General features: G+C 45.9%; 1 protein-coding gene and 1 non-coding gene across 9 annotated transcripts in view; both read right to left on the reverse strand.

Moving 5' to 3' along the window:
- Nucleotides 1-23,190, reverse strand: part of PPFIBP2 (PPFIA binding protein 2) — a 144,681-nt gene that overhangs the window by 52,467 nt on the left and 69,024 nt on the right. For 6 of the 8 annotated variants that reach the window (XM_064492609.1, XM_064492606.1, XM_064492605.1 and 3 more), the window contains 3 exons: nucleotides 16,745-16,837; nucleotides 12,725-12,838; nucleotides 2,567-2,698 (listed from right to left, as the gene is read on the reverse strand). In XM_064492609.1, the coding sequence (XP_064348679.1) occupies nucleotides 2,567-2,698; nucleotides 12,725-12,838; nucleotides 16,745-16,837 (339 nt within the window). Of the gene's footprint in view, nucleotides 1-2,566; nucleotides 2,699-6,194; nucleotides 6,448-12,724; nucleotides 12,839-13,006; nucleotides 13,290-16,744; nucleotides 16,838-23,190 lie in introns of those variants that run through there. The other 2 variants (XM_064492610.1, XM_064492611.1) reach the window with 2 other exon arrangements.
- On the reverse strand, nucleotides 20,748-20,821 carry TRNAT-GGU (transfer RNA threonine (anticodon GGU)). Its single transcript has one exon. It is a non-coding gene; the product is annotated as a tRNA-Thr (tRNA).

A 23,190-nucleotide genomic window follows, 5' to 3' on the forward strand; every position in this document is an offset into this window, starting at 1 on the left:
CACATTCATTGGGAAAAACAGCAGCAGAGTAGGATGGGAAGCAACATTCCCTTTATTCATGCAACTCCAACCTCAGCTGACCTGAGCTAGCCAAATATCTCATTCAAAATAAACATCTCCATGCATATGACAATAGTGCAGCTTAAGTAGCCCTCGGTGGTTTTAAGCTTCGGGTGCCCCAAATAGACAGAAATAGTGGTGGAGGTTCTGAGCATACCAACCAAGATTATGTTCAATTACAAGCACAAGAAATTTGTTTCAGGTCATGTGGCTGTTTGCTGATTATCACAAGTTTGAACAGCCTGAAAAATTCCTCCACGTGGAAACCAAAATGTTTGTACTAGCAAGGAAGGGCTGTTATCTGGTAGGGCTGAGGCCAAGCAGCTCAGCGTCTATGCTGCCTCATGTATGAACAGCCTAATGGAAAACAAAAACAAAAATTCAGATTGAGAAAGAATCCGTCAGAAAAAAAAAAAAAAGAAAGAAAAGAAAGCCAGCAGGAAAATGACTGCCGAGTTGTACTCGGCTTAGAAATGGGATCTCCCCTTCCTTCCTGTCTTCCCTAGAAAGGATCTGAGCTGCCCCAGCTCGGGACTAACTCAGCACTCGTCCACAGATGGACTGGCTCTCACACTCACAAACATACACCCCAAACGTGGGTCCATGCTCCTTGAAGTAACTGGCTCAGAACCAGGCACATGACCCAAACTGACCCAATGAGATGCAATCCTGAGGCTTTTGCTGGACCGTTTGAGAAACAGAACCTCCCTCTCTGCAGGGGTTGCCAGGCTAGAAGGACCTAGAGCTGCTGATGGCCATCTCTGTCACCACAGGGGTAGACCCTTCCTGAGAATAAGGCTAAAACAGAACCAAATGCTCCACACTAAGCCTGATTTCTAATGACATGGTGACACCGTCTGGATCCAGTGAGAGCAGCTTTCTAAACCCTAGACTTTCAGTTGTATGACCTAATAACCCTCCCTCTCTTTCTTTTCCTTCTTTTTTTCTCTCTTTCCTTCTTTCCTTCCTTCAGTGGTTTTGAGCTGTCCCTACTTGAAGCCTTCTTACAAAGTTGTTGAATTCTGCCTGCAAGCCTGAATGTATATCCACACGTGATCACACATCTTGAAACATTGGTAAAATGACTCTAAACTTGGAGAAAATTCAAATGGCTCCTCCCTGGTTTCAGAAGCAGAGTCTATTCAACTAACACTTCACACAGATAACCTTTCAGTCCGCGTGAGCTTTGCAGTAAGCAAATAAGGTATCTAGGTCTCCATTTCCATTTCCAGCATGCTTAACAACAACACAACCAATGAGAAATTGAGCCTGTGCTCAAAAGCAATGTAAGGAATATGCCTCACACACTAGAAGCATCTCAATCACTAGTGTTTACCCAATAAACACAGAAATATGCCAGGTTTCAGTGCAGGATAACGCTGGCACGTAATAGAAAGGAATAACATTCATCTTTAGATTTTGGAGATGCCTAAATAGTAGAAGAGAATGAGGGTAAACCAAGTACCTACAAAATGCCAGATCCTATGATAGAGACTTTGGTGGGGTTTTTTGCTCAACTTTATCAGTTACCCATTTTACAGATGAAAAAAACTGAAGCTCAGAGAATTTAAGTAGTTAACTTGTTGACGTTCAAAGAGCTATTAAGCAGTTAGGTCAGTAATTAAGCCAAGGTGTTTCTAAACCCAAAGGCCATCTTCTTTCCACATCTCACAATCCCAGGTACAAATATATGGGCCTATAGGTAGAGGCACATAGAAGACAGTTATCTAAGGTTAAATAAAATACGCTGTTCTTTCTCAAATAAAGGACCTCTAAGCCTAAAATTTATCCAAAACATTTATCCAAAAAAAAGAGTCTGGCATGCTCTAGTCAATGGTGTATGGAGCCTGAAAAAACAAAAACAAAACACAGGCAGGGGGAGGGATACAGTTCAGTAGCAGAGTGCATGCTCAGCATGCACGAGGTTCTGGGTTCAATCCCAGTATCTCCATTAAAAAAAAACCCCAAAACATAGGTAAATATTCTCTAAGAGAAGGCCTGCACAGGCTCATCCATATGCACCATCAGGAGAAAAGAAACACATCACCTAAGGGTTCCATCCAGGTTGGTGAAATGCACATCAAAGAGTATCTCCAGACTCCGCGGATAGTGATGCTGGCCTGTTGGGCAGCTGACTTCGTCCCAGGACATGGACATTACCTTGGCTCTCACAGAAGACATCTTGTGTCCCTCTGCGTATTCTCTGATCCTTCCCCCACTACTGCTTCCCTTTCCATCCTTGTCAGCAGCTTGAAGGAGGATAAAGCCTTAGAGCCAAAACTGGGTGGTTTGGGCATTGCTGAAATCTGCAGCCACTGCAAAACCTGATAACTTGGTATTAACAGATCATTGTGTATCTAGTGCATAGATGTTTCTGGCGCCCAGCAGCTGCCAGGCTTGGGGTTGACCAGATGTTCTGAAGCCGCATTAGGATAGCTTCTCCTGATTTGTACTTAGGGCAGTGCCCCCATCCCCCACCCCCCAGAACGCGGTGTATCACACTCACCTCTGCTTTTCTCTGTTTCTCCTCCTGCTCTCTCTGCTCCTTCTCCATGCCCACCAGCTTGAGCTTCAGCTCAGAAACTTCAGTCAGCAAATCGAGCTTCTGACTCTCAAGAGATGTACGACTTAGCAGCTCCTGCAAGCAAAAACAGATCTCAAACCCATAAACCTCCATGGCAACAAGAATGACTCCAGCTCCATCCATAGCACATAAGGCAATCTCTACACTGTACGCTGAAACTGCTACACATGAGCCACACTCCCAGCAGGGACAGGCTGGGCTGACGACGGGCCACTCAGGGACAGCACAGCCCCTGACACCACCCACTGTGCTCCAAGAGGCAGTGTGAGCTACATTTCTCAAAAAACACATTTGCCCATAGAAACCATTATTCATTATTTCCCGGTAGAGAAAAATGGATGGGTCTGCTCAAAGAATAAAATTTCCCCGTATCTATTTTGAAGGCAAAGCAACAGCAGACCCTATCCACCAAAACAAAGTGCATTTTTTTTTTAGTTTTTTTTCTGGGGAGGTAATTAGGTTTATTTATTTATTCATTTTAATGGAGGTACTGAGGATTAAACCCAGAATCTTATGCATGCAAAGCATATACTCTACCACTGCTATACCCTCCCCACAGACAAGTTTATGTTAACAATGTATTTTTCGAAACCAAAGTTTCTATATCACTTCCCAGGCTCAGTCAATACTCAGCCCAGTCTGCAACACAACTCCCTAGGCCAAAGGCCGTCAGTACCTCAGAAAGCCAGGCGACAAACTGTCCATCTGCCAGCCTGAGGGAATGAGTATCTAGAAGCCAAAGAATTCAGCACAATGAGCCTACTACTGGGCTGAGGAACCCAGCTCTTCCTGGACCAGCCAGACCTGAAGCTGGCTTCTAGGGCAAAGGCGGCAGCACTGCCGGGCCAGAACTGTGGGCTACGTGGTCGTGAGGAGTTAGCCAGATAAGTGTGTCCAGTGTTGGGGGTGAGTGGGCATAGATTCACTGAGTGTCACCTCTGTGCCAGACACTGTCGTATATTTTACATACATCCCCTTATTAAACCCTCCCAGTGACTTGGCAGTAAATATTATTATCCTGATGTTACAGATGAAGAAACAGGCCCAGAGACTGGCCTGCCTTGGCCAAGGGCACAGGATGATCAACATGAGAGTTAGGTTTCAAACCAAAGTCTGTTTGGCTCCAAAACTCATTTTTGTCTAACGTGTCACATTGTTTCCCAAACAGAGGAAGAAGTCCAAGAATTTCAAGGGAAATAAAAAAATACTTGCTGAAAAAAGCCAATCAACAAATATTCACTGAGGCCAGGAACCAGCCACTCAACTGATCAAGATTTGGCTCAGGACCTACCATCCAGGGCTTGGTGCTAGGCCTCTGCAGGCCATAAAAGTCCCTGAAGGGTTCTTCCCTGGGAGAAGAAGATGGGATCTCTTGGTCTTGCGCATCTTAAGATGTAATCCTCCCCAACACTGCTGACTCACCCCCATCTCCTTCTCCCTCGTCCCCACCCTCCTCTCTGCCTCCACCACCCCATTCTTTGTCTCCCTCTCCATCCTTTCATCTACCTGCTTTGTTTCAAAAATGATTTCATGCAGTTTGCAAAACAGACAATTCAAATTTTAAAAATACACTGTAAAAATTAAAGCAGGTAAGAAAAGAAGTTGAAGCCAGAGTAATCGTTGGTATAAAATTCATATCCTCAAGTTCCATTCGTAGCTAGAGATGGATTTACAATGCATATGTGAGTTTCCCAGCCACCCCTTGATTCAAGCATTCAAGAAACTACCTTGGCGGGATTCAAAAAAAGTCTCAAAATGCATCTCTCTTGAAAGCTGAGAGTCTACTCTACTTCCGTTATCACCAAAATCCCTCTGGCTGTTTCGGCTGCCCGGTTGTAACTGGTCACACCACAGTTCCAGTTGATGAGGATAATATTCTAATTGGTTGTATTCCACTGATCACGCCAGGGTTCCAATTGGTCACACTAACATTCCAAGTGGACATTTCAACTGGACACACCCAAGCCTTAATTAGAAACCTGGGGCTGCTTTATTTCACACAGTCCACTGATAACAAAACTTGCACTTACTCTCCCCTCACCTGTATCTATCAGCATGTGCTTCCATCTTACACGATCATCACCCCTGCTCCTTGTCTCCCTGAACTCAAAGTCAGCCTTTGACAGCCTTACCCAGTCCAGCTCCCCTTCCCCATCTCCAGGCCCGGCATGGCCTCCAGCCACTGTGACATACAGTGACCTCTATCATAGCTGTTCTAAGACGATTTAAAATACTCTACATTCTCAACTGCTCTTTCTGCTTCCAGCTTGAACTGAATCCTGACTTTTGCATGAAATGACACGTTCTTCCCAGGCGTCACGAGAGATCATTCTGCTCCAATGACCCAACTTACAGAACACTTTTCTCCCTGTTACAAGACTGCTTCCAGATCACCTCCGTCTGCCCTCCCTCCTCTAAGGCAGCGCCATTCAGTTATGTCATATTCTCTCCAAATATACAACCTCGAGACAGTCTCCCATTTCCCTAGAGGCGTCTGACTTTTGATCAACAGTTTCTCTGCCTGCTTTGGGCATGTTCCACCTCCTCAGTAGCTTCAACATCCTTGTTAATCAGCCTTCCATTCAATACTCACTCTGGCTTCACATTTCTTGACCTTGACACCAACAGGCTTTGCTGCCACTTCATTTCAGCTCCTCAGCTGGATGGGCACAGCCTGGCCCTCATCTTGATCCAGAATGTATCTGCTCTGCTTCTCAAATCTTCAACTCCGGAATTCTCTCCTCTGGCCACAATCTTCTGACCTTTCAACCGGCCCATTTACTCACGCAAATAATCTTTCATTTCTTCTGTGGCTACTAGTTACTTAATAACTCCCTATGTTCCTATTTTATCAACTTCCTTTAAGCAATATTTGCTTCCTCATCTGTCTATACCTTGAGGTGCATCATTTCAATTGTATCATTTCTGCACCAGAAAAATTCTGCTAATCATCCCTGCTCCTAGCTCTGCAGTGTGTTTGCCTTACCAGAGCCCCATCCATGCCCCAAACTTCAAAGTCTTCTGTCTATGCTTCCACTCCCCATGGCCTTAAGAATTGCTGGTAAAAGTCACTCAATGATGCCAACGGGTTTCCAAACAAATTTACGCCATCTAATTACAGCTGATCTTCCAAACTTGTATTTATCTCTGGCTGGTTCCTTTCAGAGATTGTTCCAAACCTCTTCCATTCTCCTCAAGCCCTAAACCCCACCCTATCCCCCACTCTTCTCCTCAAATAACCTCTCCTCATGTTTACTGAAAAGATTTTAAAGATCATCTGGCCATTCACTGAACTTACATCCTTTCTATTACAAAGGTTCCCGGCATCGTCTCTCATTTCTCTCTTGAGCCCGTGTCTTAGAGAAAGCAAGCCCACACCTCCTTCCGAGGTTAGTCAGACACCACTGCGCACAGCCCACGTCTCTGCCAGGTTCCTCTACCTTTAAGACTGTCCCCTAGCCCAGTAAGTTTCCAGGTTACGTGCAAAAAGCACATGTTAAAGGACACAAAGATTCCAGACTTTGCTCCTGAAGTGCCCCATCTGACCCACCTTCCTGTCGCTGCCCAGTTCTCCAAGCCATCCTCACAGCGCTCGAACGGAGATTCAGGTGACCTCCCTGGTTAACCAGTCGTGTTTGGCTTTGTGCTCTGAGTTCTGCTGCTGTTTCTCCCTCTAGCTGGTGACGCAGGACGCCTACTCACAGGGACCTGGGCTCTCCCTCACCCCTGTCCCGCCTTTGAGGAAGTTCCCACCAAGGCTGCGGGGCTCTAGGGTAGGGCCATTAATCATCCACTCTGACAGGCATTTAATCTCGCCCTCACCATCAGCTGCTGCTCCTCGGGCTATAAACACGATCAGATTTCTGACTTTTGAAAGAACCTTCCCTCCTGACCTTCCTTCCCCTCGAGGGACCACCACCATCAGCTCTCACGGGCTGTACTAGGACAATGCACCCACGTGCAGCCTGCGTGGGAACGCTGTCTCTCTTCCCCTCCCCGTCACAGCCAAGCTTTGAAAGGAATAATCTACTCCTGCTGCCTCTTCTTTCTCATCTTCCCATCACTTCTCAAGAAAACACCTGCCACCCAGCTTCTGAATTCTCCAGGCAGAACACAGAAACAGTTCTGGTTCTGGGGACTGATGTCCAAACTTTTAGCTGCAACTGACACTTCTCAGCTCCCAACTAACTCACCCTTCATCTCTCATCAGGAGAAGCCACTCCTTACCACCTCCATCCTTTCTTTTCGATTTCCTGACCTTTCTTTTTAGTTTTCCATCTCCTTTGCTGGCTACTTTTATCCTGATTACCCCTTAAGAAAGACATTCTTGGCCCCTTAGCTCTGTTCCCCGAGACTGGCATCATCTCTGCATCCAGCCTAATTGTCTACAGCATGAAGGCAAGGAAGGCTTGGCGGCTGTGCAGACCCGCAAGGTGGCATCCTGCTGGGATCTCTTGGAATCACACAGCTACTATCCTGGGGGGTGGGTGTGAGGTGTGGGGAGGCACGGGGCTGGAGATTAGGGGCAAAGGTTTCATAAATTGCAGTAGCGTCTGCTCACCTGATTGTCTCAAGGTTGCCCGTGTAAATGAGAGAGGGCAGGGGACAAGGAGGGGGTGCTGTGGGAGGCAGGTTTGTTTTTCTTACTATGAAAGACCATGAAACTGGCTAAGGAGAGTTTAGGGGGAAAAAAACCCATGAACAAAATAATCGCTCACTTCACCACTACCCGTAATCTCTTCCAGAACGACAACCACATCTCCTTTCTTAGAGACTGAAAAAAAGCTTACATGTCAGAGCAAACCATCATTTCCTTTTTCTAAAGCTCAGTCTCTGGTGGGAGCTGATAAAAAGAGACTGACTTTTAACTGTGCTCTCCTTAAAGGACCACATCTTGAAGCAATTACCTCCATCTTTAAGTGTGGAACCTGACCCCGGGAGTTACTGACCAATGACGGAGGACTGGAGCTAGGCTGGCAACCTGAAACCAGAATGAACGAGCGGGCCACAGAAACACTTAAAAGGAAAAATGTGTCCCTTTGCCCTTTGAAGAAAGAAGCCTAGACCTCGCCGGGAAGCCTTTCATGAAGAGCACTGTGCAGAGAGAGGGGCTTGTAGTCAACCTGGGTTTGGGTCCAGACTCAGTCCCCACTAACTAAATCATCTCTCTGAACCTCCGTCCCCTTATCTGTGAAAAGGGGTAAGGCACCTACTTCACACTGTGGTCCGGAGGTTGAACATCAGGTGAGATGGACTGGCGGAAAGCAGTTCTCTCTGCTTCATAAAGCTCCCGGGGGAGTGTCAGGGAGTAACTGGCATAAATCAGTTTTTTCACTCATGACTCAAGCATCCTGTCCCCTCAGACAGATCTGTGCTTCCACAGGCTCACGTCTGTGCATAGTCCCGCTCAATATTCTTTTTGAGGTAGAAATGCCTCCTGACAAGTGCTCTTGGGGTATGTGGGAGCTGGGTGCCGACGACGCTTGGCTGAGGTCACACACCTGGACGCACCATTCCTCCACTCAACTCAAGGGCAGGAACTGGGCCCTGAACCGCCCTGGCCATTGTAAGGTTGTCCAGTTTTAACAGAACTGGAAGAGCGGAGCTACAACTCTAAGAGGTGGGCAATGCAGAGTCCACACTGTCATTCCTGTTCTCTGTAAATAAGAACACAGGTTCACTGACTTTCCCAGATCAACAGCACATGGCGAACCTGCAGAAAGTTGTGTCCACGGACTCCGAATCCTCTAGATCCGTCACTCTCCACACCTCACCTCAAAGGCAGTCAAAACAACGTGGCTGCCTGACACCTGGAGCTAGGGTCAGGTCGGAGGACTGAGGTGGAGCCCGGTGTTCCTCCTCAAGGTGCCCAAAGCCGGGCTGTGTCCTCACAAGGGGCTTTGAACCCTTTCTTCCTCTCACCTCGGCTTCCCCAGTCCATCTTCTTTTTGGCTCTCAACACTGTTTCTGTTCCTCACATTGACTGCATCTGTAAAAGGCCAGTCTCTGCGAAGAGCTCCTTGTGGCTGCCAGCTCTGTGTAAAACCTCTTATCCACTGAACAGCATCAGCTTCATCCCTGAAGTCATCACCCTCTGGAGAAGTGTCAGTGGTCGGAGGCAGAGCAGTTTGTGTGTAGGAACTTACCAGGCCCCAGAGAACCCACAGAGGCCACCTTAGGAAAAAGGCAGCAGGGACATCAAATGCATCAGCAGACCATGGGGAACCCCTCCATGAAAAAGATCTTGTCACCAAGATGGTCTGCACTGGCCACAGTGAGGAGGGCGCTGGTCCAGCCCTGTATTCCTGGGCTGCTCTTCTGGGCCCTGGGCTCGGACAGCCCACTGCGCAGCTTTCAAAGATGCAGCTGGTACACCAGAAATTGACATAACATTGTAAACTGACTATACTTCAACTAAAAATCAATTAATTATTTTAAAAAGATGAAGCCAGGGAATGCCTTGACCTGCTTAAGGATCAGGGGACAAGGCTAAGTAAGTCCTGTGAGCTCTATACCCAGACCAGTGGTTCAGACCACTCCAGACCAGTAAAAAATGGACTTGGGCTGTGGCCCGATAGGGAAGGTTCCCTGGGGAATCCAGACACACTCAGTGAGTCAGAGACCATATCTGAGTAGGTGTTTCCACAGGCAGTCCCAAGAGATGCTCGTAGCTGGCCCATTCCCACCCTGCGTCCTGCAAAGGGCTGCAGACGAGAAATATTTTGCCCTCAAATGTGTCCATAATCTGTCTGCGGCTCACGTGGCCCTGCCTCTGTGCTCATTCTGTTTGGTCCTGGTTTGCCTGTCTAACCACATGGGTCTTCACGCTCTCACTTTCTGGAGACCAGACAGGTTAATACGTAGAAGAAAACAGATGAGAGCCGAGACATCAGCACTTCGTGGGGGACCGGGCCACAGCAGGCCCAGGGGTCTGTGGCTCATGAGCCAGGTGGGGAGCTAACTCCCTCCCTCTTGTGCTTCTGGAGGTGTGCTCGGTGTGTAGGGCTGGCGGGGGCCGCTGCCCAAGGGAAGCAGTGTCAACAGGCAGGCAGTGAGTCTGTTTCTGTTTTGTAAATTAGTGTCATTTTTTTTAGATGATTTGTAAGTGATATCATATGATATTAGTCTTTCTCTGACTTAATTCACTTACTATGGTCATCTCTAGGTCCATCCATGTTGTTGCAAACGGCATTATTTCATTCTTTCAAGCTTATGGTTACCAAAGGGGAAAAGGGAGCGGGGCTGGGATAAATTAGGAGTTTGGGATTAGCAGATACAAACTACTCTGTACAACACAGATAAACAGCAAGGTCCCACTGTACAGCATAGGGAACTATAACTTAATTCAATAGCTTGTAATAACCTATAATGAAAAAGGATATGAAAAAGAATATATAAATGTGTAATTGAATTACTATGCTGTATACCCAAAACTAATACAAATCAACTATACTTCAATTAACAAAATAAAAAGGCAATCAGAAAGCCCCACGCTGTGACAGTGAAAGGATCTCCTTCAGAGCTCCTCAGGCTCAGGGCAGGAATGGTCTGGCAGAAAGAGGCAACTGTTTGCCTCCATTCTCTGCCTCAAGGCTGTGAGTCATGCCTGTTCCTACCACCAAAGCCAAGCGCCCCGGGGCCCAGGACATCACAGTCAAATCAGGCAAGTCTCTTCCTGCCCCTGCTTCAGAGGACACTTACATATGTACTCCAAGCTACAGATGGCATCCCACCAGCACTGTGGTGCAAGAACTAAGCATCTTTCCAAACAGCATCAAGCAGATTTCAGGAAAGCATTAGCACGTGACACAGAGCAGAACATCTGGCGTAGGATTCAGAGCTAGCCACCCAAAGAGTTCCAGCTCGGGGGTCCCCGAGCCCAGCAAACATATGAGTGGGAGAGGAGGCACAAATGCCTCCTGTGACTTGACCTAAAACCCCCCAAGAAAGGGGTACTGCACACTCCATAATTTTACCCTTGAAAGGCTGAGAGAACGCAGTAAGAGGTATGAGTATAAAAATAACTTGGTTAAGCTCGGGAAGATCTTTAAATCCCAGCGGTAGCAAGTAAGAGCTACTATATTCCAAAATCTACCAAGCCAAGACCACCATTCCAAGTGGTACCTGCAAATCGCATGACTGCTACCTCACTCACAGCATATGAGAAGGAAGATTTAGAATAAACAGGATATAAGGGGTAACTGAGCTTAAGACTTCTTTGAAAGTCTAAAAGCCAGTCTATGAGGTATTGCTTAGAAGGACAAGACAGTGTCCCCCAGGTGGGGCTGGGAACCGACATCAGACTTCTCCGTGCAGAGACTCTTGACAAGGGAGCAGAAACACTGCCACAGAGAGGGGCGTGGAGCAGTCCTAGAAGAGTAGCCAGGCGGCGGTCAGAGAACTCAGGCATCACAACGGGCCATTTTCTGACCTCCAATCATGTGGTAACTCACAGGCACTGCCTTCCTGAAACATCAACCTCTGATATTTTTTGACACATTCCCTTCCATGTGCAAATCTTCTTGGTCTCTGTCTAGGTTTTGTTTTTTGGGTTTTTTTTGTTTTTTCACACCGCACTCCATCATCTTCCTCCCTGGTCCCCACTCCTAAACCACACCTTATGCCATCCTGAAAAAACAGTCTCGTGGGTTGTCCTATGTACTCTTCATGAAAATGTTTTTCTGCTACTTGAGATTTTTTCCATCAGGCTATTTTCTTTACTGAGTCTTCAAAAGAAAGACAACTTTTAAGAGCAAATAATTAAAAAGACAGACTCAACTCCTATCACTACTCAGATTTCCAGGGAATACGACGAGCAGGAGAAATGGCACACAGTTTAAGTAGAAAACCAAACGGAGCTGAGAAGATGGTAACATTAATCAGCAATGAGAGGATAAACTAATAATAGCTTCCAAGCTGGCAGAAAGTTTTTACAAAGATATTTGCATAAAATATTGACTTCTTAACTAGATTCTTTTTTTTTCTTAAAGTATAGTTGATGTGCAATATTATGTAAGTTACAGGTGCACAATATGATTCACAATTTTTAAAGGCTATACTCCATTTGTAATTATTATAAAATACTGGCTCTATTCCCTGTGTTGTTCAATATATCCTTGTAGCTTATTTGATAGTTAGTCCTCCATCCCCATAATGCCCCTCCCCCTTCCCTCTCCCCACCAGTAACCACCAGCTTGTTCTCTATATCCGTGAGTCTGTTTCTTTTTCGTTGTATTCACTAGCTTGTTGTATTTTTTAGATTCCACTTGTGATACCAACACTGACTTTTTAAGTTCTTCAAATGCGCTCAAAAGAAACTATTTACAATAGGCTCAGACTGTTCAAGAGTGGAAGAGTTAATTATGATACTTTTACTCAAAGACAAAAATCTATAAATGATAGTAAAGACAGTGATACAGCAGAATTTAAAAGTGGAAAAAACTCACTCTGATGTTAAGCACACAAAATCGGAGGACTAAATTTATATCTCTAGTGAGAATAGTTTTGTAAACGACATGTACATGTAACAAAAAGGACCAAAGAGAAACAAAGATAAGACACTGAAGAGACTTTTTTGAATGGTAAAAGAGCAGCTAATTTTTTTTCACTTTGATATGTATTTAATTATATTAAAATATTACTTATGTAATATGTAATTAGTTTAATCAAAGAACGCTGCACAAAGTAACAGGTGGGAGAGTGAGAATGGGACAGAGGCACAAAATAAGCTAATTGACTTTCAAAAACCCCAAATGCCACCAGCAGGCAAACTGTGGTCCCTGTGATAAGGTGAGGGTGACACTGCCAGCAGAGCCCTCCTGCACCGAACCAGGCCTGGAGAAAGTGCCCTGGGAATCTGTCTAACCAGCCCAACAAGTTATTCCTCTTGGCCCAGCCCCTCCCCACCCTCCCTCCTCTGCCACTCTCAACGTTGAGGCTGGTTTCACCTGCTGTATAAACACTGCACCCTGAGCAGCCAACCCTCCCTGCAGGCAGGAGGGGAAAGTTAGCAGCTGTAACCTGGACCTCACCTGACAGGTGAGCAGTTGCAGACCCCAAGGGTCCCCCACCCGCCCTTACCTGTTGAAGCATCTCTTCGGCAGCATTGAGTTTCACCTGGTGTCCTTCCAGACACACTTCCAGGTCCCGAATCTTCTCTCCTTGGGCTTCCACCTGGTCTGTGAGGACGCTCACCTGTCCCAGGAAACAGAGCAGTGGTGAAGGAGCAGGGCTGGCTCCCAGCTGCAGCTGAGCCGTGAAGCCACACCACTGATTCTCTAGTGAGAGGAACGGCTTTCTTTCGGGCAGGTGGCAGGTGAGGGGATGCGTCCTGGATGAAGGAAAGCCTGGTTGTTTTCTTACCTGGCTGGGAAGTGTCAGCCACACCTGGAAAATGTTGGTCCCATTTCCTGCTCTCGATACTCAGGAGAAAAACACACAGCAACCATGGGAGCTGCCTCTGGGGGACTCCTGCCCCACTTCCTCTCACAGAGCTCCCTCGGGCAGCCCCGACCTCAGGGCAGCCCTCAGCTGGCTTGCCAGGGCTCCTGCCACCTCATGTGGAAGTGCGATCCCCACTTCTGCGGAAACCAACCAATGACCCTGCCCCTCTCATCGGGGTGTAAGGGCTGCTCACCTATCAGGCGAGGGTTCTGAAGCAACGAAGGAATGTGGGACAGAAAGGGCATGTATTAGCACTGACAAAACTTGGCTTCAGGAAGGTTTCTGTGCTTCACAGGTCAAAACATGACTCTCAGCCATAAACACGCACAAGCCACACTGCATAAACAGTGGCAGGAAAAAAGTTGTCTTTCTGAAGAACACTGAGGTTATCTGTTGGAATTGTTAATTCACAAAAACCCATGGACAGTAAGTCATTTCAATGATGCCCTCCATACAGGCTGGGAGGAGTCTCACTGCCTTCTCTACCGGCAGGCTGCCCCCAGCATCCTTTTCCTTACTCGTTATTGTAAGGTGCCTCGGAACAGGAAGATGAAGAAAGCATCTTGAGTGACTTCCCCCAAAAAGAAGGAAATCAAGGACTGGTAAACTGAGATCTTTTAAAGCCTTTTGGTTTTTAACCAATGGTTGACTCATCGCCATTTACGGACAGATTATTGTAAATTATCTCAGTCTGTAAAGGAATAATAGCTGGAGCGTGAAGGAGTTCATGTTTAGATTGTGCGTGTTTAAATCAACTTTATGAATTATAAAGCTCCCTTTTACAGAGGAGCTCACCTTAATTAATATGGCTGCTTTAACCATTCCACTTTTATGTTCCCAAGTGGCTAATGCATTAGTGAAATATATTCCTGGAGTTGATGCACAATGTGCTAACATTTCAATTATGATCCCAAAATGAGTGCCTTCCATCAAGTAGGACCATCGTCACCTTGCTGTCTCATATGATCAGTAGTCCTGGCCTTTTCAACTGCTAACTCTACTTTCAAAAGAGTAGGATTCCAAGGGTGGCCTTGGCTCCCTGGGTGCCAGAGTTTCTGTTTGGGAAGGATGTGCTATGGTTAATCTTAATTGTGAGGGTTAGCTCTTATAGTCTGCACTGCGCCTTCGGGCCATGTGCTGGCAGTACCCAGAGGAATATAACATGTGGTCTCTAGGTCTATAACTTGCAGCTCACCTGTAAGACTCAAGATACCCAGAAGATATATATGCATATGTTTAAACATACAAGATATATATAAGACCCAAAATACACAGGACTGGCGGGTCCTTACAAATTCTCCTCAAAATTATGAACAAAAACGTATAAAGGTTTTAAATGTGACCTTATTCAAGAAACACAAATATTTTTGAGCCCCTACTCCATGCTAGGCATAATTTTAGAAACTAAGGGGAACACAGAGGTTAAAAAAAAAAGAAGATGAAAATTCTTGCATTAAGAAGTTACATTCCAATGAAGATATAAAAGATTTTGCTTTCATTTGTTTTTCACTATGCCTGGAAACAAAGGATTTTGTTCTGTGTGATTTCCCCTGTTCTTCTACAAGTGAACACAGGAGAATATTCTGAACCAAGGGCTCCAACGAATTCAGTCTGGCTGAGCTGCCTCGTGAATGAAGGAGGAGGCTCTACCAGGCTGAGGGTCTGTCCAACCTGCTCCACAGGGCCTCTACAACACAGCAGTGAGCACGTAAGAGCAACTCTAAAAGTCTGGCCCCACCTCCTGGAGGACCAGAAACCATTAGGATCCACTTCTGACTTCTGATAAGCAGCTTCTTAATTGTGTCATACTTTTCAAACAAGGGTTATTTAAGAATTTGGAATTTTTAAAAACCGTGAATGCCAAAGAGATCATGACACAGAACTTCTTTATTCAATGGTAATCCTCTAAACAGGAATGTGTTATTTCAGCCACGAAGATCCCTGCTTCAACAGTTTGCAATTTCATACTGTTTGCTGCAAAATTCTAAACTGGACACTCTTTCATTAATCATGTCATTGGTACGAAGTTTCAGATTACACATCCCTCAAAACATCTGCGCTATAATGTGCATTATCACCTGGCCCTTGCTACCTCTCTGAAGGCAGTTCCCAGGCTTCTTTGGGGTCACCAACTCCAGCCACACGGCCCCTTCCTGTTCTTCCCACACACCAAGCACACTCCTACCTGCGGGTGTGTGCTGGACGGACCACCTCCTCTGGCTGGAATGTGCTTCTCCCAGTACCCGTGGGGTTCCCTCCCCAGCTTCCTCCTCCTCCCCCAGGTCTCCTATCAGGGAGGTCCTCCCTGACTACACAGTCCTTATCCTGCTTTATTTTCCTCCATAGCACTTATCACCTGAAACATTTTGTGAATTGGTTTGTTTCGTGTACACGCATACACACACACACGCACACGTGAACAGAAGCTTTAGAACAGGGGCTTCGTCTATTTTCTGTCTGCTACATCCCCAGCCCGTAAAACCAGCGTCTACCTAGTTGTGGGCATGCAAATATTTTTTGATGAACAAATCAATGAATTGAAGGACAGGAAAAAAAAAAACACTAGGATGCCAAATGGTGTAATTGTGTGTATTTGTCTGAGCTTAATTATTTGAAAGAGGGGCAGGACAGAGGGAAAAAGGCTGGAAGAAGAAGACAACATGTTAAACTCTTTTTGATCTTCCAAAGTTTCTTAAGTAATCACTTGATTACTTTTACATTCATTAAAAAAAAAAGTGAAATGAATAAAAGAAATAAGGTAAAATAGAGGGAAAAAAGCCAAATACACTGCAGCCCCTTAACTCGAACGCTAACTCTAAGTGCTCTAAGCTAAGGTCCAAGGTCTAGGGAGGGTTCCAGAACCCCAACTGCCCCCTCCCCTCCATCCCACTACCAGCCTTCACCACCACCCTTCCAAGCTTTCTAAGGAGCTAAGATTGGGATATTAGTCTTCTTATTCTCCAAAATGTCAATCACAGTGTCTGATGCATCCCAGATCTTGAGAATATTCATGCATTTGAGAACTAATCCAGCAAAGAGCTCCTACCTCAGCAAAAATCCCCCACTGAGAATACTCGACCTTACGTCCTACCAAGGAACACAAGTTTTCAGGACTGAAACCGTAGCTTTGACTCTTTCTCCCTGGAAAGTTTTGGAGTTCCTTTCTTCAAAGTCAGAGAGTCATCAAAGGCTTATTAGCCCATGTTACCAGCTCCCGGGGATTTGGCCACAAAGCAATCAGTCTAGATCCAGCTCTCCAAATGTTTTGGGCCTCATCCTGTTAGCATCCCCTGTTAGGCTTTTAAAGAGGCTTTGTTTTATTAGTGACATGAGGACACATCTTATCTCCTTTGAAAGAGTCCTGAGGACAAGGCCCCATTTAATCAGCCTGGCCACAGAGCTTCCAGTGTGCAGAGGCAGGTACTTGGCAGGCCGTGATAAATAATGCATCCATTCACAGTCCCCAAAGCCACGTCCAGAGTTAAGTTGTGCCCCCAGTTAGTTTTTGCTTTGTTTCAGGAAAAGCCTTTCAAAAAATATACACTTTGGGAGCAGGATACATCCGACAGAGAAAATCCTTTGTGCTTTCCTCCCACTTGAAGCAGCCACAGGGTTGGAGGTAACCGAATAAGCTGGTTCCCACCAAAAAGGACCCACCTGTAATATGAGGGATTCCTTGTCTCCTTCTAGACGTGCCAAGCGTTCCTGGTACGTTTCATTGCTAGCAGCACCGTGGTGATTTGCCTGGGACTAAAAGGAAGGGGAAAAACACACACACACACTTAAAAGGCTAGAAAAACATCATAGCAGCTTCTAAATGAAGTATGCAATTTATGAGGGCAGTTTTGTTGATCATCTGTGCGAAACCACCCACCTCAACAGGAAATCACAGGATTTCAAAACCACTACAAGGAGGACCAGAGCAGATGCCACTGATAGGCGTGCCATGAAAGCTGGCAACACCACCCGCTGGATGACCTCACCTTTGGCTGCAAAGGCCTCAGTGGAGCTCCAGACCCAGTGGTGCTTGACAGGGCTGGACGTGTCGGGTCTGGTTTATTGGAGGCACAACCTGCCAGAGGCACTGACAGCACTAAGGGTCTACTCTCTGAGGACACCAGGGAGGAGGTATCATTCACCAAGGAACTACGTGGGAACAACCCCTACACAGATCTTGTCTCCTGACTCTCACGCTGGAGTTCTCCAGAGCCAAGGCACACCTCACAGCGTGGAGGTCTGTCCTGAGCATCACAGAGCGCACGGAGGATAAGGGATGCCAACTGCCCGGCCCTACCCCTACTCACACGTCCCTTCTGGAAGTGGCCGATCCTACCTCTCAACAAAGGCCCTGGCAGCCAAGCCAGCACGTTGAGTTTCTGTAACACCGGAGCTGAGAGAAGCAAGCTAGGATGAAATATCTTGCGAAGAACCAAAACAACAGCCATAGGGATCTCAAGGGCCAAGCAGAGGGAAAAACCAGGGAAACGTAAAGTAGCCAGAAACCATGGAAAACAGAGGAAAGGGAGAAGATCTGATAAGGCAGATGAGAGGCAAATCTTATAAAATGCCCTGAGCTAGAGGCAGGAGCTGCAGCCACTCTCTGGGTGTGTCTGGCCTGGCTGTAGTCAGGGAGGAGGGAAGTGGCTGCTCATGGAACTGAGCCAGCCCAACGCCACCAATACTCCCTTCCTCCGTGATGAAGGTCAGGCTGAAACCAGAGGCCCGCCGTAGGCCATCCAGGGGCTCTGCAGTCTGCAAAGCAAGAGCTTACTGCTAAACAGGGAAATGACACTCACCATCATCTGGGCCGGTCCAGAGGAATTGATGTTCCCATGTTCACAAGGGAGGCACCCTACACCCCAAAGTCACGACTGTACAAAGGGGGCGGGGGGTCAGAGGAACCCAGGCACAGGGGCCAGAGGTGGCTCCCTACTCCTGTGCCCATTTCCCACATTCCAACCTTTGGAATGGGCTCTCCAGGCCCCCTTCATTAAGAAAGGACACCTCCTTCCTTCCCTTGCCCCACCCCTTTCCCAGTGCACTGCCTGGGTGAGAGCAGGCGGCAGAGCCAGCCCTGGTTCAAAAACAGAAGTGGGGAGCAAAGATTCTGCATTTGAGCACCAAAACGTCCCTCATGAAAGATGCACTGGCTGTATGTTAATGGCGCAGTGCGAGGGTGGGCCCAGGGGCCATTTCCCAGGGCAGCCGTGCCAGACACAGGCTAGAGAGACCAGCACCCCTGCCGTTACACTGCCCTTGACTCCAGCCCCTCTCCAGCCTGCACCTTGTTCATTGTTCTGGAAGCCCTTTCACACCATAAACAAAGGGCCTTAACAATCAATAATGGCATCTTTGTGTTGATGGCAGTTCATTATTGTTCCATTAATTAATACTCCAGTCATCGCATGGTCAAACACTGACTAGTATCCAAAGATATAACCCACATTTTCTTAGAACCTCACAAAAGAGAGGAATGTAATTCTTAACAGCAGGTCAAATTGCTTCTCTGTCCAAGAACTCACATGATGGTGACTTTCAGAGGAGAAGAGAGGGAGTAGGAAAGACCCAGGCACCCCAGTGGAGCTAGGCGTGTCCGACCCCAGGGCCAAAGTCATCATGCGCAGGGCCGCCCCGCACTGGCAGCTGCCGCTTCTCCAGCAGGAGATGAAGGAAGAAGACCAAAGGGGAAGCTCCTTCCGCAAGACTCTAGCAAGCCGCCACACCGACCGTGCGGAGTGCGGTGTGTTCGTACAATAAAAGACCTACCCACGCAGTCACCCAGAGGCAGCCATTTTCACTAGTTGACCAAAAAAATATATATATATATAACAAAGGAGGTGATGTTATAAGTTAATACACAAAATGCATGCCATAGAGTTTATAGCACATGCTAGATTTTTTTTTTTTAAAATCTGGATCCACTCCAGCAGTCAATGGAAAAAGGGAAGCAGTACTGAGTTACAAGAAACACAGATGGAGGAGAGGGTGTAGCTCAGTAGTAGAAAACATGCCTAGCATACACAAGGTCCTAGGTTCAATCCCCAGTACTTCCAAGATGCACCGATCAGTGTGGTAAAGTCAAACTGACTGCCTAGGAGAAGCACAACTGTTCCTAAGGAAGGGAGAAACTTCCCTGGTTTTCACAGAGAGACTTTGTGTAGTGGGATAAACAACACTCAATAACATCCTCACAGTAAACAGAGCTGAGGCGAGCTCACTGCTTTCCTTAAGAGGTCAAAGGTTAGTGGATAACATGGGCCAAAGCAACTCTATGGAGGCCAATACAATGTGATCCAAGTACCATGCTTGCAATGTGGGGCCCTCACCATGTGCCAGCATTGTTCAGAGCACTTTGCCTATATTAATTCATTTAATTTTGCCCACACTATTTTTATTCACCCATTTTACACATAAAGGAACTGAGGCACAAAGTGAACGGATGAGGCACAAATGGATAATTTGCCTAAGTTACTGTGTACTAAATTAGTGAGTTCTCCGTAATAGCTTAATTGAGGAGATCAACAAATTTTTGTTGTATATATTGGGACTGAATGAAAATTCATTTAAAATAAGGTTGAGGGGAGAGTACAGCAGTGGGAGAGCCGTGCTTGGCATGCCCTAGGTCCTGGGTTCAACCTCCAGTTCCTCTATTAACCGGAAGAAAAAAAAGGATTTTGAAAATGCTGTCTGAACCTGAAAGTCCATTAGCAGAGGAGTGGATAAATAAACTACGGTTCATCCATATTTCTGGACAATTTGTAGTATTTTAAAACATGAGGTAGATATTTACAGACCATTATAGAAATATAAGACATATTGGATAGTGAAAACAGCACAATTCAAAGAATCACACAGCGTGATGCTAGAAAACAGTACTACCCAGCTCCATAGGTAATGATGTGTGTCTGGGAGGTGACGTAACAATGCTTAACAGTGTTCTCTTATGAGTAAGTGTCTGGGCTATAAAAAGCTGGGAGGGGGAGGTATGCTCAAGTTCCCCTTTCCTTGGATTTTGTGAAAGTTTGCTTTATGGTCTAGCACATTATCAATTTTTATGTATGTTCTAAACATGTCATAAAATGATGTACATTCGCCAAAAAAAAAAAAAAAGACGGGCTTTTACTTTAACCACAATATTTGAGCTTCTTATAAAAATGTCTCTTTTCTTGGTAATTAAAATATATCTGAAAATCTAGCAGCACTGTTTGAGTAGCGGTAATAGTAGTTCCTGGTGCTTTTTTGCTCCCCTAACAGACTCCCGGCAGACAAGTCAGACCGTATTACAGTGCTGCTTATGGCAGAAAGTTCCCTCCCTCGACCCAAATCACTGTTCTAGATAACAGAACCTCTTCCACAGTACCAAAATCCCTGCTGTTCTCAAGCACTTTTTAAAGGTATTCAACAGCAGTGAGATGGAGATAATGTCCCAGACAGAAGTCTGCCACATTCCCACCCCTTGCTTTTGATGAAGTGCCAAGTCCTAAGTTCTCACAGTCTACATAAGACTGACAGCTCTCAAGAAAACTGCACTCAAGCCTTAGCAGGGCACAGACCAGGAAAAAAAGTCACCTCTACTTGGAGAAGAACCTGGAAAGCATCTAAGAACAGGGCCAAGAAGAAGATTACTTTATTAAGCCTTGGCTTTTTTTCCCTTTACTAACTGAGGCACTGGGGATTAAACCCAGGATCTCGTGCACACCAAGCACGCGCTCTACCATTGAGCTATATCCCTCACCCCTAGATTAGTTTAGAATCATCTTGTTGAATGCCAGCGTTCATCAGCCAAAGGTGAGGATTTGAGTTTAAGTGAATAAATGCATACTTCTTATTCCGGTAACTGGGCAACAGGCTCGATCACTTTTTGGCATCATTCTTGGATAACATGGCTCATCATGGTATCATCATGGCCTAATAGGCTAGATGGTTATGAAAATGTCATTCCGATGATTCAGAAACTTGTTTAAAAAGACAGAGCTGGAACACAGCTCTGTTTGCCCTATGTTAAGAAGAGATTGCTTTGTCAGAGGTTACATCTGCTCCCTTAATTCTAACAGTGGAACAGCAGTAGAAGGCTTGGACCCATACTGAGACCATATAGCTGGGTCCCTGAGTGATTCCAGGTTTGGGAGTCTCTGGAAAGTCTTGTCTGTGTTCTCTATTAGGTAAATCAGTGACAGAGCAGTTGTCCAGCTCTCCGAGCATGAAGTCAGATTGGCAGAATCATGCTGACATTCCACTGAGAAGAAAGTCATGTGGAATTCTGAAGGATGCTACATGCCAGCTTTCTAATCCTCCCCATTCTGGGGTGGCAAGACAATTTAAAGGAGAGCTCTATCCTGTTCAACACTATTAAGGATGCTCAACCCACTGATAAATATAAATAAGGGGCCATTTTTACTCAACTAATGATGTTAGCCACTAGGCCAGACCTGTACAATGGACTTGTGATGTACTAAGGTGTGAAACACATATATTTGATCAAATTTTCTCTTCTGTTTGATGGTTATTTCTACAAATGAGACAGAGGGAAAGTGAATTTTCTCATCCAAACTTTCCATGGTCAGAGCTGTTCCTCAATCTGTAATTCAAGTTAGCTACCTGATTGCAATATCGTGTGGGACCAACAGATATTGTGAAGGCGAAGGATGTGTGTACTCTCTGGAGGTGAAATGGCATCTACAGATTGACATTTCCTTGTCCTCTTGCATCTTTCACTGAAGAATGCCACAGTGAAACATACTCCCTTCTCTCATAACACAGAGCTGAATCAGGATGGGGAGTTCTTACGTGTATACTGTCAATAACTCAGAAACTTTAGCCAAGACTATCCAAGCTTTGCATCTATCAAACCTTCGCTCTCAAGAGGCTAGGAAAAGTCTTGGATAAAGGAATCCACCCTCTAAAACCCAGATCCCTAGGAAGCAAAAGTAAAACACAGCTCAGAAATGTCAGGCCTTAAGAGTGATGATGCTGAGAATTCACAGAACAGAGAAAACACAGCACCTTGACTCTTACAGGTTATGGTTCTGTTCCTAGAAGACCCAAAATGCTATTGCTGCTGGGGGCTGGGTGGGCCTAATATACAGCTCCAGTGGGCAATAGCTATTTTCTAAGCCATCTCTGAGTGGAAGAGTGAAGGGAGGGTATAGCTCAGTGGTAAAGTGTATGCCTAGCATGCACGAGGTGCTGGGTTCAATCCCCAGTACCTCCATTAGATAAATAAATGAATGAGTAAATCTAATTATCTCCCGCTGCCCCAGAAAAGGAAGAAAGGGACTTCAGGATGATGTAGCAGCCATATAGGATGTTCTATGGTTGGGAGGTCATGGAGTTGACCATGACAGGTAATCAGCCTCAGTGATTAGGAGAGAAGGGAGAGGCTAGAGAAAGGACTGTGTGGGTTCAGGAAGCATAGGACTGATCACCACGATTTCAGTATGGACAGAGTCTCTATACAAAGGGCAGTTTGGGCCACAAAGACACTACCCTAATCTAAACTGAATTTGCCCCTTCTCCTCCAAAGGTCAGTGGATAAAGAGTTTACTCTTAGTAAGTTCCTCTTGCACTTGAGCTGGATGCTAGCAGATTCAAGAAATAAAGCAAGTTTTCCCTACCTTGGAGGACACTGCATTTTAATTAGGGATGAGATTTTCAGGGGATATTTAAGGCTCCCCAAAGAAACCTTATCATTATTTGGAAAACCCCCAGACTAAATTTCCCCCTTGCTCTCTTGCTAGTGTTACCTTTACTGTAACCACATGGCACCAGTGAAGGCTGCCATCTTCTTAGAGATATTCTCACCCTTCCCAGCCTCCTGATGCAAAGCTTAGATGGTTGGAATCCTTCCTCTGAATTTTCAAACTTAGGAACAGAAAATGGTAGTGGTTGTGCTCGAAGGTTCTGAGGTTGTTAGTGGCCATGTCTTCTTCCATGTGGAGGAAGTGGGTTTGCAGCAGGAATGAGCTATGAAGCCAACATTTATGGAAATACAAATGAAAAGAGACTGGTGGCATTCTCACCCCAGTTCATGCTGTCCAAAGCCAACAATACAACCCTGCCCTTCTTGTGGATTCCCTTTGGCCTGCACTAGTTCAAACCAAGTT

The sequence above is a fragment of the Camelus dromedarius genome, chromosome 12 (genome assembly GCF_036321535.1).
Source record: "Camelus dromedarius isolate mCamDro1 chromosome 12, mCamDro1.pat, whole genome shotgun sequence".
NCBI classification, from domain to species: Eukaryota; Metazoa; Chordata; class Mammalia; order Artiodactyla; family Camelidae; genus Camelus; species Camelus dromedarius.